The sequence below is a fragment of the Somniosus microcephalus genome, chromosome 19 (genome assembly GCF_052327205.1).
Source record: "Somniosus microcephalus isolate GS21.2 chromosome 19, FLI_Smic_1.0, whole genome shotgun sequence".
NCBI lineage: Eukaryota > Metazoa > Chordata > Chondrichthyes > Squaliformes > Somniosidae > Somniosus > Somniosus microcephalus.
Window position 1 is genome coordinate 60,085,444 of NC_141005.1, and position 14,945 is coordinate 60,100,388.

The following is a 14,945-nucleotide window of genomic DNA, read 5'->3' on the forward strand; positions in this document are numbered from 1 at the left end:
GGCACACTGAAGTCGGGCAATAAGGGAATGCACAAGGGTGATTAATTCACTTTATTCATCAATCCATCCAATATTACATAACAAAGTTGGATTGGAATGTATGTTTTGTGTGTAAGGAGCTCATGGACTTCATTGCCTCTAAGATTGAGACCATCCGTTCAGTTGCCTCTGCCACTTCCCTTCCTTCCCCATACCCACCGAGCCAAACTTCCTCTAAGGTTCCCCCCTGTCCTAGCCCTGAACTCACATCTTTCTCCAGTTTCTCTCCGATCTCCCATCATGACCTCTCTGCGCTCATCTTGTCCATGAGACCCACTTCCTGCAACCTCGACCCTGTTCCCACTAAACTGCTGACCACCCAGCTTCCTTTCCTGGCTCCCGTGTTAGCTGACATTGTTAACTCTTCTCTCCCCTCAGGTACTGTCCCCCTCCCATTCAAATCTGCCGTCATCACCCCTCTCCTCAAAAATCCAACCCTTGACCCCTCCGTCCTTGCAAACTATTGCCCCATTTCCAACCCCCCTTTCCTCTCCAAAGTCCTTGAACGTGTTGTCGCCTCCCAAATCCGTGCCCATCCTTCCCGCAACTCCATGTTTGAATCCCTCCAATCCGGTTTCCGCCCCTCCACAGTACTGAAACGGCTCTCATCAAAGTCACAATTGACACCCTTTGTGACTGTGACAAAGGTAAACTATCCCTCCTTGTCCATCTTGACTTGTATGCAGCCTTTAACACGGTTGACCACTCCATCCTTCTCCAATGCCTCTCCACCGTCGTCCAGCTGGGTGTGACTGCACTCGCCTGGTTCCATTGTTATCTATCTAATCGTAGTCAGAGAAGCACCTGCAATGGCTTCTCTTCCCGCTCCCGCATCGTTACCTCTGGTGTCCTCCAAGGATCTATCCTTGGCCCCCTCCTATTTCTTATCTACATGCTGCCCCTTGGGGACATCATCCGAAAACACGACGTCAGTTTCCACATGTATGCTGATGACACCCAGCTCTACCTCACCGTCACTTCTCTCGACCCCTCCACGGTCTCTAAATTGTCACCCAGTACTGGATGAGCAGAAATTTTCTCCAGTAAATTATTGGGAAGACCGAAGCCATTGTTTTTGGTCCCCACCACAAATTCCGTTCCCTAGCCACTGACCCCATCCCTCTCCCTAGCATCTGCCTGAGGCTGAACCACAACCTTGGTATCATATCTGACTCAAATGAGCTTCCGACCACACAACTAAGTCTGCCTATTTCCACCTCCGTAACATCGCCTGTCTCCGCCCTTGCCTCAACTCACCCGCTGCTGAAACTCTCATCCATGCCTTTGTTACCTCCAGACTGGACTATTCCAATGCACTCCTGGCTGGCCTCCCACATCCTACCCTATGTAAACTTGAGGTCATCCAAAACTCGGCTGCCCGTGTCCTAATTCGCACCAAGTCCTGTTCACCCATCACCCCTGTGCTCGCTGACCTACATTGGCTCCCAGTTAAGCAACGCCTCGATTACAAAATTCTCATCCTTTTTTTCAAATCCCTCCCTATCTCTGTAATCTCCTCCAGCCCCACAACCCCCCGAAATATCTGTGCTCCTCTAATTCTGCCCTCCTGAGCATCCCTGATTATAATCGCTCAACCATTGGTGGCTGTGCCTTCTGTTGCCTAGGCCGTAAGCTCTGGAATTCCCTGCCTAAACCTCTCCGCCTCTCTTTCCTCCTTTAAGACGCTCCTTAAAACCTACCTCTTTGACCGAGCTTTTGTTCACCTGCCCTAATTTCTCCTTATGTGGCTCAGTGTCAAATGTTAGTTTTATAACACACCTGTGAAGTGCCTTGGGACAATTTACTACATTAAAGGTGCTATGTAAATACAAGTCGTTGTTGTGGCTTTCATTTCAGCATTGTGGCCAAGAGGACACTGTGATGGTCAGTAACAGAAGGAAGGTAAGGTGTGGGACTGTTGTTGAATGGGGAATTGGGGTTGCATTCACTCGTACTGCAGTCGGATGTGTTGATCATGGACAGCCCGGGCAGAAAGAGGCTGTCTGGGTTGCCTCCTCCTCAGCTGGTCGTTGTATGCCTGGTGGCAAGGGGTGTGCCCTCATGATGGCGAGGTTGTGGCGCATGCAGCACACCAGTGTTCCCGTTAACCTGTCTGGAGCTCCCACGAGCTTTTAAATAGAAAAAAACCATGCATGCGCGGACGCCTGTTAAAGGGGCCGCATACCGAAAACAAATTAAAGGGAACATTGCAGCAGACCACGACGAATCTTGAGACATGCTCTGGTGAGTACTGCAGGGCTCCTCCAAGCAGCAGAAGCATTATTTAAGGACACCAATGGTCTGCTTTATCCGATTCCGTGTGGCAGCATGGCTCTCACTGTACGCAAGCTTCCCACGTGTGGTTGGGTTGCAGAGCAGAGTCAGCAGATAACCTTGCTGCCCAGTAGCCAGTCTCTGGTTTGACATGGTGGCTCAAAGACTGAGGGAACAGCAGACTGGTGCAGAATAAAAGCATCGTGAGCGCTGCCAGGATACCGGGCATTCACCATCATGCTGTGCTGAACATGGGCGCACACCAACTGTACATTCAGCAAGTGGTAACCTTTGCAGTTGTGGTACATCTCAGCATTTAGGTGGGGTTCCCGCAAAACTACGTGCCTACAGTCGATGGCCCAAAGCACCATGGGGAAGCCCGCTATCCTGGCAGAGCCACGTGCACGCTCCGCCTGCTTCTCTCTGTCAGAGAGAAGCCAATGAAGTTCCCTCTCCTGGCATAAAGAGTGTCTGTCACCTCTCTTATGCAGCAGTGGATGGTGAACTGGGAGATGTTACAGAAGTCGCCTGCTCCAGCCTGGAAGGATCGCGACGTGAAGAAATTCAGGGCTACGGTCACCTTCACAGCCACCGGCAGCGCTGTCCTTGCCCTGGTGTGAGGCTGCAGGTCTGGTTGCAAGAGGTGGCAGAGTTCTGTGAGCACCTCCTTCGTAAAGTGCAGATGTGTTACACACTGCTCCTGGCTCACGCTGAGGTAAGAGAATTGCTCTCGGAAGACCCTAGGTGGGTAAGGCCTCCTGCTGAGAGCCCTTCCCCTTCTCCCCCTCTGCGAGCAGTTTGTCCTCTTCTTCACTACCTCTGCTCCATCTGCCTGTCATGCTGCAGGTCAAGGGAGATGACAACTAGAGCATCCATGATTGGGAGCAATTGGTCTGACCAGAATCCTTGAAGTCAGAAGCAAGGCCTGCTCCACTTCCAGCACCACTCCCTGTCACCTCACCAAATTTAAACAACTCTGGAAAGCTCCAAACACTTCCACAAACTTCAGAGAATCATAGAATGGTTACAGCACAGAAGGAGGCCATTTGGCCTGTTGAACCCGTGCCGGAGAGCTTACTTACACAGAGCCAGTAGAAATTAATTAGCAACTCAGCTGAGAGTGGTTGATGATCCCTTTAAATATCGCTGGCGGGGGGTCCTTGCAGCTGTTGAACACATGTTCAGCTGTGCGAGGTTTACACAGGGCGTTAGCTCCAGCGTCGAGGACGAAAGTGGCAGTTCTGACATCAAATCAGCGTGATGACACGATCAACCTACTCTACATACTTCTGGCGCACACTCCCAGCGCTGACGCTAATGCCCTCACCAAGATAGCATCCGGTGCAGCCCTCACTAGGAGTGTGCGCACGCGGTACGGACTCTATTTTTGTCTCAAAACGGCACCTGTAATGCCCAAACAACGAGCGCTACACAATCAAATTTTTAGCCCCCTGTGTATATTTTGTTGGACTCAGAGTTTAATGCCTTTTTTCCCCACCAGACATATTTCTACGCTGTGTATGTGTTTGGTGCTGCAGGAATACCCAATGAAAAGATCCAGTATGCCACTATTGCAACTGGGTGCTGTGAGTTCACCACCTCATTAACAAGTGTACGTACTGTTTTAATTCTCTTTTGTTTCACTGTGAAACAATTTGATTTATTTGTTATGTTTACTTGATTATTATTCATTTATTTTATCCTAACTCCCTTCTCTTCTCACATGAATCGCAGGAGAGCAGGACTGCTCCAGTGTCTCACCATCTTTCATTTTGGCCCATGATCTGTCAGTGTATCTAGTAACAACTTTACATTACTCAGTCACCCTCCCCTTCTCAGTGTCAAAAGGATAATGCACAGCCTAAAGCATGTAATGCACAGGCTGAAGGATGTTATCTGAAAGATAATGCACAGGCTGGATACATACGGTATAATAGCAAAATACTGCAGATGTTGGAAATCCGAAATAACAACAGAAAATGCTGGAAAAACTCAGCAGGTCAGGCAACATCTGTGGAGAGAAATTTGAGTTGATGTTTCGGGTCAAACCCTTCTTCAAAACTGGAAAGAAAATAAATGAGATCGAAGGCAGGGCTGCGATCGGACAAAAGAAGTGAAAGAAACAAAAGAGCTAGACGAGATGGTAATAGGCTGAGATTAGGTGTAAAGTGTACTGGCAGGGCAAGAGATAGCTGCCAGGTGTGAGAGAGAAACAAAAGGAAAGGGGGGGGGGGCGAAAAGGAGTGGAAAAATTACAAGAAAAAATGTGTAATGGGGCCGAGGTTATGATCTGAAATTGTTGAACTCGATATTGAGTCCACAAGGCTGCAGATTGCCTAATCGCAGTCTAGGTACATACAGGATAATACACAACCTGGGTGTTGGATAGTTCCTGCCTCATCCTTTTAACAGATTTGAAAAGCTAGAGACAGTAATATGTCTGACAATTAACTTCGTTTATTATTTTATTATTGTTTCAAAACATTCATCTTAAGGCTTCATACCGAGCAGTACACATTAACCTTACGTCAAAAACCTACGTGTAGGGAACCTCGCAGCAGTCATGAGCGTGGCTTATCCAAGCCTGTTCACGTTACCTTACCTTGAAGGTAGTCAAAAGTTCCGACTGAGTGAAACATTGTGGGGGAAAAATTGAGTCGCGCTCCCTTTGGGGCGCTAACTTCAGCAGGGTACTACTTTTAGCGCCCCGAAAAAATTAGCGCCCCTGCGGCCGAAATTCACCGGTAGCGCCCCAAGAGGGAGGCGGGGCGCTACTGGAAGCGCCCCGCCTCCCTCTTAGGGCGCTGCAAGTAAATATCGCGGCGCTACATGCCGCAGCGCCACGCTCTGCAGCACGTCGCATCGCGGTTCTGCAGGCCTTCCTCCCCTTATTAAAAGAGCCCGGCACTCAAGAGTATTGGGCTCACGGAGGGCAGCTGGCACTCCGTGGGGGGGCTACAGAGGAGGCCGGGGACGGCAGAGGGGGCAGATGCTGGCAGGCGGCTAGCAACAAAAATTGACGCCCGGCACCTCCCCTTTAATTTGCGCGGCCCAGCTGCAGGTAGGCCCCCTGACCTAGTCGGACATAGCGTCCGGCGGTAAGTCAGGGGGCGCTACCGAGGATCGCGGCCAGGGCGCGAGTGGGGTGCTGCGCACGGCAATGATGTCATCGCCAGCGGCGCAGCGCCACAGGGCGCTAACGATTACCGCCGCCGCTAACCTCCCGCTGAATTTCGCAGGAGGCGTTAGCGGCGCTGTGCCAGGCGCTAGTTGCTTTGCGCCCCATTAGCCCCCTCTTAGGGCGCTAACAGGAGGCGCAAAGCAACCGAATTTTTAGGCCTGTATCTCTTTTTATACCATTTTCTTTCATTGTCTAGTTCTTGATGGATTCAACTTTATTGGGTGTTTTGTGACCCTTAGATCTTTGAACAGATTACTGGACAATTCTGGGTGGGCCTTATGTCCAGTTACATTGTACCATTTCTTCCTATCTTTGCTCTTCCTGAATTGTAGCCTTTGTTGTACAAGTTTTTGATGTCTTAGCTCTTGTAATCGCTGTAGTAAAAGGAACTGATTCCTTCACTTATACTGCAGTAATTTCCTTCTTTAGCACGCCCCCTGCTGTGATCAAAAGCTTGTTTTTTTAAAAGCCTATGGCCTAGAAATTCACTGGCCTTAGCGCCGCTTTTGAGGCGCTAGAAGGCCTAGCGCCGAAGTTATGGCCAGTTTAGAAATTGACAGGGGCCCTAAATCGGCGTTAGGCCGGTAGCGCTGCGCCGGCACCGATGACGTCATCGGTGTGCGCAGCGTCCCGGTTGCCATGGTAACCCGCCCGAACTCGGAAATTGAGTTGCGGCCGCCTCGCCCGTGGCAGCCGCAAGCAACGTTCTGGCAGAGGTGCCTTACAGAACTTTGCGCCGGCGCATTAAAGGCCCCGCGGCGGCCGGCCGCCTGGCCGCAGCTCCCTCCCCGGACTTCCCCCCCCCCCCCGGAACAGAAGCAAGCGCCGGCAGCCGTTTGGGCGCGGCGCTACTGAATTTTTGGCGCGCGCAGGGGGACTTAGCGCCGGCACTAACTTCCGGCGCTAAAGCCCTCGCTGCGCCAAAACCGAATTTCTAGGCCACAGTGTTTTAACCTAACGACCCTTTTAGCTCCATCTTATATCATTAATGCTAACTAGCTTATTTATTTGATAATCTATATGTGCCTATCCTTATAGTACAATGTCTTTGGCCCTGAAATTCATCCTTCTCCAATGTTATCAGTGTCATTGAGGGGGAAAAATAGGATTTGTGAGCACACATTTTAAACCAATTCTGTCTACATTAGCTGTTCTGTCTTTGTTCTGTATTAGAACAATGTAAAAACATTTCTATATTCTTACACTGGGTACATACAGGATAACATACAACCTGCAGAGTGTCTGTTGACACCACTGTGTCAGTCAATGAGTTGGAGGCGGGGCGGGATTTGTCAGGATTCACGGCAAAACTGCATTTTACCGCAAACAAAGTCTGTTTACTCAGCAAACGACTGCTAATTAAACTGTGCACTACCGCAAACAGTCTACAGAGTCTGTTTAAAAAGAGTTTCTACATGCTAGAGGAAACAGAACTCATGACCGAAACTGCAGTAACGCCTCCCAATAAAAGCAGGGTGATTTCTCCAGGAAAATGCAGTTAGAGGAGGATAGATACATTATACAAATTATGTGCGTAAAAACAATCCCAAATTATGTGCATAAAAACAATCCCAGTCATTCGCAGCAGTAATTGATCCAGAACCTGGGTACATACAGGATAACACAGAGTCTAGGTATATACAGGATAACACACAAGCTGGATACATACAGGGTAACACTATTGCGTTTGCAAAGATAATCCAGAGGCCGTATGCAGAGCTCAATTCATGTTGCTTTTAATGGCTGATCCAAACACACTCTCCCAGCCAAAAGCAATCGAATACCTATATCCAATGTCAGACACAATACAACGATAACAGCACTATCAAACTCCATGTGCTCAGGCCAAGACAATCGAGTACCTATCACCAATGTCAGACATAACATTTCCTCCCCCCTCACAGAATTTCAAACATGAAATGTAGTGACAAAGTCCTGTAGGTGGCCAGGGCGAGAATGTGTACGAACAGGCCAAGGTGCGGACTGGTGAAGAGCAGGCCGAAGTGGGGACTGGTGAGGAGCAGGCTGAGGCACAATATCTGCTTGAGGGTTGGCTGGCTGAGCCACATGTGCATCCCGCCACTCTGGGGGTAAGGCTTGGGGATTAGGTCCGTATAATCCCGCATCAGTGGGTGCTGGCACCTTCCGAAGGCAGCTGGCATGCCACCGAGAGCCATCAGTGAGGCAGAAAGTGGCTGGTCCAAGTTGGCGGCTGATTTGGAGAGGGGAGGCCCAGAATGAGGCCATCTTATTGTTGCGGTGAGGCTTGCGGACTCTGACCCAATCGGAGACTGAGATGTTGGGTGCCTTGGCCCTCTTCGACTGGTCGAAGCGGAATTTCATCTTCTCCTGCTGTCGAGCGACTGTGGCTTGAGCCCATGGAGCAGGGCTCTGAGCTAGCGAGGGGCGGAGCCTGCCAAGGGGCAGCATGAGCTCACGGCCTAGCATGAGGGATGCGGGTGAGACCCCTGTAGTGGAATGCTGGGAGGCTCTGTAGTGCAGCAGTGTGTGGAGGAGGGCCTTGTCAAATGCACACCCCTGGGATAGGTGTGCTCTGAGGCCATTTTTCAGTGTCTGGTTAAAACGCTCCACCCCCCCCATTTGACTCGGGGTGGTAGTACGTGACGGATGCCCTTGCTCTCAAGGTAAGAGGAGAGTTCCAAAGGGACCATTTGGGGGCCATTGTCTGTGGTGATGGCCTTTGGATGCCCCCAGCGGGAGAAGAGGGACTCAAGGATATCGATGATGACCCGAGAGGTGATGAAGCCCACGGCAGTGACCTCTGGCCATTTTGAGTGCAGGTCATAGGTCACCACTAGGAACCGTCGATGGTGGGGGACACCATGGATCTCCCTGCAGACGTCCAGCTGCAGGTGCTCCCAGGGCTGAGAGGGCCAGGCAAGGGGTTGCAGGGGTGGAGGAGCTTGGTGGCCAGTCTTGCCACTTACAAGGCAGGCTGCACAGTCCTTGACCAGGGCTTCGATTTCCCTGTCGATACCCGGCCACCACACTAGGTCTCGGCATCGTTGTTTGAGCTTCACTATGCCCTCATGCGCCATGGATAAAACACGCGCACGAAGGGCACTTGGGTCCACAGTGCAGAGCCCACGTGCAACACAGGAGTCATTCCAGCAGGAGAGCTCCTCTTTAACTCTGGAGTAGGCAGACAGTTCCTCAGGCACCTTGCGAGGCCAGCCATCTCTGATGAAGGTGCACAGCTGGGAGAGGGCCGGATCCTGTTCAGAGGCCTCTTTGAGCTCCTGGAGAGAGACTGTGGTTTGGAGAGGCGTGTGCAGCATCTGGACGATATCCTGTTCCACATGTTCAGACCCGACGAGTGGGGCTGGGGCAAAGACAGTGCGGGAGAGCAGATCTGCAACAACATTGTCACGTCCTGGTGTGAACTGGAGACTGAAATTGTATTGGCGGAGGCGGTCAGACCAGCGGTGTAGACGCAGTGGTCTGTGGCCTGTGCCGGATGTCGACAGCAGGGCAGTGAGAGCCTGGTGATCGGTTCGCAGGGTGAAGGCACGGCCATACGTGTACAGGTGCCAACGCTCACATGCCCAGACGCACGCCAGCGCCTCATGCTCGCCTACTGAGTACTTTTGTTCAGTGGGGCTAAGGGCTCGGGAGGCAAAGGCGATTGGTTTCTCCACTCCATTCTGTATCTGCGATAACACTGCCCCCACAGCTGCAGCGGACGCATCACAGGTGACGAGGGTGGGGCTGGTGACGTCAAAGTGAGCCAACAACTGGAGGCGACGTGAGCTGCGATTTGAGGAGGCGAACAGCTTCCGTACAGGCTTGTGACCACACCCAGGGCTCATCCTTTCGCAGGAGCTGGCGCAGTGGGGCTGTGGTGGCTGAGTACAGGAAACTTTGTGCTATCCGGAGGTGAGCTATCCGGCAATCTGGAGCCACCGGCAAAAATCAGCAGCCGTTTTTTATTCTTTTTGTTTGTTTTTTTTGTTTTGTTTGAACAGTCAAGCTGTGCAAGGTCTGTAGCTATAGCAACAGCTTCAGCTACAGAGCTTTAGGGCCACACCCGAGTGTTTAGAAGCTGTTGCTAAGCAACAGTGTTTGTTGTCAAATACGGAGATAAGAATCTCCGTATCTCTCAACATTAACTCTGGAGAGTACGGCACTTTTTAGGCAACGGCAGCAGCTCGGTCCCGTGGGTGCCGGATAGCACAAAGTTTCCTGTACTGGGGCAAAAACTTCAGGTAGTACCCAGTCATGCCAAGGAAGGAGGCAACCTGTGCTGCAGAGCTGGGTTCTGGGACTCCATGTGCTCAGGCCAAGGCAATCGAGTACCTATCACCAATGTCAGACATAACAAACACATAGGCTGGAATGTTTTACTCACAGGGTGGAGTGTGTTCAGCACAGGAAAACGTGCAAGCTAGGGAGTGTTGCACTGGGCTGGAATACATTATGTACAGGGTAGGGTGTGTTGCATGCAGAATAACAAACAGCATTGAGTGTAGGATAATGCACAGGCTCAAACATAGGAAGAGCAGGAGTAGGCCATTCAGCCCCTCCAGTCTGTTTTGCCATTCAATGAGATCATGGCTGATCTGTATCCTAACTTCATCCACCCGCCTTGGCTCCATATCCTTTAATACCCTTGGCTAGCATACAGGAGAACACATAGGAGAATGTTACATACAGGGTAATGCAGTGTTAAACATTCTAGTCAGATAATATAAACCCCGAAATTCCCCTCAAATTATTACACATTAGATAACACATCACTCATTATTAAAAACTCTTATTACAGATAGCTTATTATTTTTCTTTTGTAATTACGAAACTCCATGTCCCATGTGAAAGCTTTCAGACTTCAGTACATTGCATTCTTCATAATGATTAATACTTGGTCAGTCTCCATCAGACTGCAATAATTCTGAATCCTGTGTTATGGATAATTTTGTGATTGGATTACTGAACTGTTCTGGGCCAGGCTGTGATAGGATTACTGTTCTGGGCCAGGCTGTGATTGGAATATTGTACTGTTCGGGGCCAGGCTGTGATTGAATTACTGTTCTGGGCCAGGCTGTGATTGGATCACTGTTCTGGGCCAGGCTGTGATTGGATTACTGTTCTGGGCCAGGCTGTGATTGGATCACTGTTCTGGGCCAGGCTGTGATTGGATTATTGTTCTGGGCCAGGCTGTGATTGGATTACTGTTCTGGGCCAGGCTGTGATTGGATCACTGTTCTGGGCCAGGCTGTGATTGGATTACTGTTCTGGGCCAGGCTGTGATTGGATTACTGTTCTGGGCCAGGCTGTGATTGGATCACTGTTCTGGGCCAGGCTGTGATTGGATTACTGTTCTGGGCCAGGCTGTGATTGGATTACTGTTCTGGGCCAGGCTGTGATTGGATTACTGTTCTGGGCCAGGCTGTGATTGGAATATTGTACTGTTCGGGCCAGGCTGTGATTGGATTACTGTTCTGGGCCAGGCTGTGATTGAATTACTGTTCTGGGCCAGGCTGTGATTGGATTACTGTTCTGGGCCAGGCTGTGATTGGATTACTGTTCTGGGCCAGGCTGTGATTGGATTACTGTTCTGGGCCAGGCTGTGATTGGATTACTGTACTGTTCTGGGCCAGGCTGTGATTGGATTACTGTACTGTTCTGGGCCAGGCTGTGATTGGATTACTGTTTTGGGCCAGGCTGTGATTGGATCACTGTTCTGGGCCAGGCTGTGATTGGATTACTGTTCTGGGCCAGGCTGTGATTGGATTACTGTTCTGGGCCAGGCTGTGATTGGATTACTGTTCTGGGCCAGGCTGTGATTGGATCACTGTTCTGGGCCAGGCTGTGATTGGATTATTGTTCTGGGCCAGGCTGTGATTGGATTACTGTTCTGGGCCAGGCTGTGATTGGATCACTGTTCTGGGCCAGGCTGTGATTGGATTACTGTTCTGGGCCAGGCTGTGATTGGATTACTGTTCTGGGCCAGGCTGTGATTGGATTACTGTTCTGGGCCAGGCTGTGATTGGAATATTGTACTGTTCGGGCCAGGCTGTGATTGGATTACTGTTCTGGGCCAGGCTGTGATTGGATTACTGTTCTGGGCAAGGCTGTGATTGGATTACTGTTCTGGGCCAGGCTGTGATTGGATTACTGTACTGTTCTGGGCCAGGCTGTGATTGGATTACTGTACTGTTCTGGGCCAGGCTGTGATTGGATTACTGTTCTGGGCCAGGCTGTGATTGGATCACTGTTCTGGGCCAGGCTGTGATTGGATCACTGTTCTGGGCCAGGCTGTGATTGGATCACTGTTCTGGGCCAGGCTGTGATTGGATTACTGTACCGTTCTGGGCCAGGCTGTGACTGGATCACTGTTCTGGGCCAGGCTGTGATTGCGATTTTGTACTGTTCTGGGGCAGGCTGTGATTGGATTACTGTACTGTTCTGGGCCAGGCTGTGATTGGATCACTGTTGTGGGCCAGGCTGTAATTGGATTACTGTACTGTTCTGGGCCAGGCTGTGATTGGATTACTGTTGTGGGCCAGGCTGTGATTGGATTACTGTACGTTCTGGGCCAGGCTGTGACTGGATCACTGTTCTGGGCCAGGCTGTGATTGCAATTTTGTACTGTTCTGGGCCAGGCTGTGATTGGATTATTGTACTGTTCTGAGCCAGGCTGTGATTGGATTACTGTACTGTTCTGGGCCAGGCTGTGATTGAATTACTGTTCTGGGCCAGGCTGTGATTGGATTACTGTTCTGGGCCAGGCTGTGATTGGATTACTGTTCTGGGCCAGGCTATGATTGGATTACTGTTCTGGGCCAGGCTGTGATTGGATTACTGTTCTGGGCCAGGCTGTGATTGGATTACTGTTCTGGGCCAGGCTGTGATTGAATTACTGTTCTGGGCCAGGCTATGATTGGATTACTGTTCTGGGCCAGGCTGTGATTGAATTAATGTTCTGGGCCAGGCTATGATTGGATTACTGTTCTGGGCCAGGCTGTGATTGAATTACTGTTCTGGGCGAGGCTGTGATTGGATTACTGTTCTGGGCCAGGCTGTGATTGGATCACTTTTCTGGGCCAGGCTGTGATTGGATTACTGTTCTGGGCCAGGCTGTGATTGGATTACTGTTCTGGGCCAGGCTGTGATTGAATTACTGTTCTGGGCCAGGCTGTGATTGGATCACTGTTGTGGGCCAGGCTGTGATTGGATTACTGTACGTTCTGGGCCAGGCTGTGACTGGATCACTGTTCTGGGCCAGGCTGTGATTGCAATTTTGTACTGTTCTGGGCCAGGCTGTGATTGGATTATTGTACTGTTCTGAGCCAGGCTGTCATTGGATTACTGTACTGTTCTGGGCCAGGCTGTGATCCTCTTTTTAAGAATCAAATAAATTAAACAAATAAAACTGTAAATAAACCCTTAAAACTTCAAATAAACCTTAAGAATCAAATTTAAATTTGGTTTTCCAGCCCAATTATGCACTCCAGTCCCCGCGGTGCCCACCGGTCACGGAAGTGATCGAGCGCGCCGGCGGACAGCACGTGCTCCATCTCCAGGGCCACCCGGGCACGAACATGGCTGCGGAAGAGAGGGAGGCAATCTGGCTGGACGACCCCCTCGACCGCCCGCTGCCTGGACCAATTAATGGCTTTCTTAGCCAGGTCCAGGAGCATACCCACGAGGAGGTCCTCCAACCCGCCTGCTCCCCTCCGCACCGGGTGACCGTAGATCAAGAGCGTGGGACTGAAGTGCAACCAAAACTTGAGGAGCAGCCCCTTCAAATAATGGAAGAGGGGCTGCAACCTCTCACATTCGGTGTACATATGAAAAACGGACTCCTCCAGACCGCAGAACAAACAGGCGGTCTGGGAGTCCGTGAACCTACTTAAGAACCTATTGCACGGGACTGCCCTGTGCAACACCCTCCAGGCCAAGTCCCCAATAGAACAAGGGAGGACTCCCGCATAGAGAGCCCCCCATTGGGGGCCAGGCTGTGAGTGAATTACTGTTCTGGGCCAGGCTGTGATCCTCTTTTGGTAAAACCATAAATTTAGACACATAAAAACTGTAAATAAACCATTAAAACTGTAAATAAACCAATCAAACTGTAATAAACCAATAAAACTTCAAATAAACCTTAATAATCAAATTAAAATTTGGTTCTCCAGCCCAATTAAGCACTCCAGTCCCCGCGGTGCCCACCGGTCACGAAAGTGATCCAGCGCGCCGGCGGACACCGCGTGCTCCAGCTCTAGGGCCACCCGGGCGCGAACATGGCCACGGAAGAGAGGGAGGCAATCCGGCCGGACGACCCCCTCGACCGCCCGCTGCCTGGACCAATTAATGGCCTTCTTCGCCAGGCCCAGGAGCAGACCCACGAGGAGGTCCTCCGACCTGCCCGCTCCCCTCCGCACCGGGTGACCGTAGATCAAGAGCGTGGGACTGAAGTGCAACCAAAACTTGAGGAGCAGCCCCTTCAAATAATGAAAGAGGGGCTGCAACCTCTCACACTCTATATAAATATGAAACACGGACTCCTCCAGACCGCAGAACAAACATGTGGTCTGGGAGTCCGTGAACCTACTTAAGTACCTATTGCACGGGACCGCCCTGTGCAACACCCTCCAGGCCAAGTCCCCAATAGAACAAGGGAGGACTCCCGCATAGAGAGCCCCCCATTGGGGGCCAGGCTGTGAGTGAATTACTGTTCTGGGCCAGGCTGTGATCCTCTTTTGGTAAAACCATAAATTTAGACAGATAAAAAACTGTAAATAAACCATTAAAACTGTAAATAAACCAATCAAACTGTAATAAACCAATAAAACTTCAAATAAACCTTAATAATCAAATTAAAATTTGGTTCTCCAGCCCAATTATGCACTCCAGTCCCCGCGGCGCCCACCGGTCACGAAAGTGATCTAGCGCGCCGGCGGACACCGCGTGCTCCAGCTCTAGGGCCACCCGGGCGCGAACATGGCCACGGAAGAGAGGGAGGCAATCCGGCCGGACGACCCCCTCGACCGCCCGCTGCCTGGACCAATTAATGGCCTTCTTCGCCAGGCCCAGGAGCAGACCCACGACGAGGTCCTCCGACCTGCCCGCTCCCCTCCGCACCGGGTGACCGTAGATCAAGAGCGTGGGACTGAAGTGCAACCAAAACTTGAGGAGCAGCCCCTTCAAATAATGAAAGAGGGGCTGCAACCTCTCACACTCTATATAAATATGAAACACGGACTCCTCCAGACCGCAGAACAAACATGTGGTCTGGGAGTCCGTGAACCTACTTAAGTACCTATTGCACGGGACCGCCCTGTGCAACACCCTCCAGGCCAAGTCCCCAATAGAACAAGGGAGGACTCCCGCATAGAGAGCCCCCCATTGGGGGCCAGGCTGTGAGTGAATTACTGTTCTGGGCCAGGCTGTGATCCTCTTTTGGTAAAACCATAAATTTGGACAGATAAAA

The 14,945-nt window shown here is 50.9% G+C and overlaps 1 protein-coding gene across 1 annotated transcript in view; it reads left to right on the top strand.

The window, feature by feature from the left end:
- The window catches only part of LOC147104507 (solute carrier family 2, facilitated glucose transporter member 11-like), an 82,379-nt gene that overhangs the window by 52,805 nt on the left and 14,629 nt on the right, over positions 1-14,945 (top strand). The window contains exon 7 of the mRNA XM_085962186.1: positions 3,815-3,925. Within this exon, the coding sequence (XP_085818312.1) occupies positions 3,815-3,925 (111 nt within the window). The remainder of the gene's footprint in view (positions 1-3,814; positions 3,926-14,945) is intronic.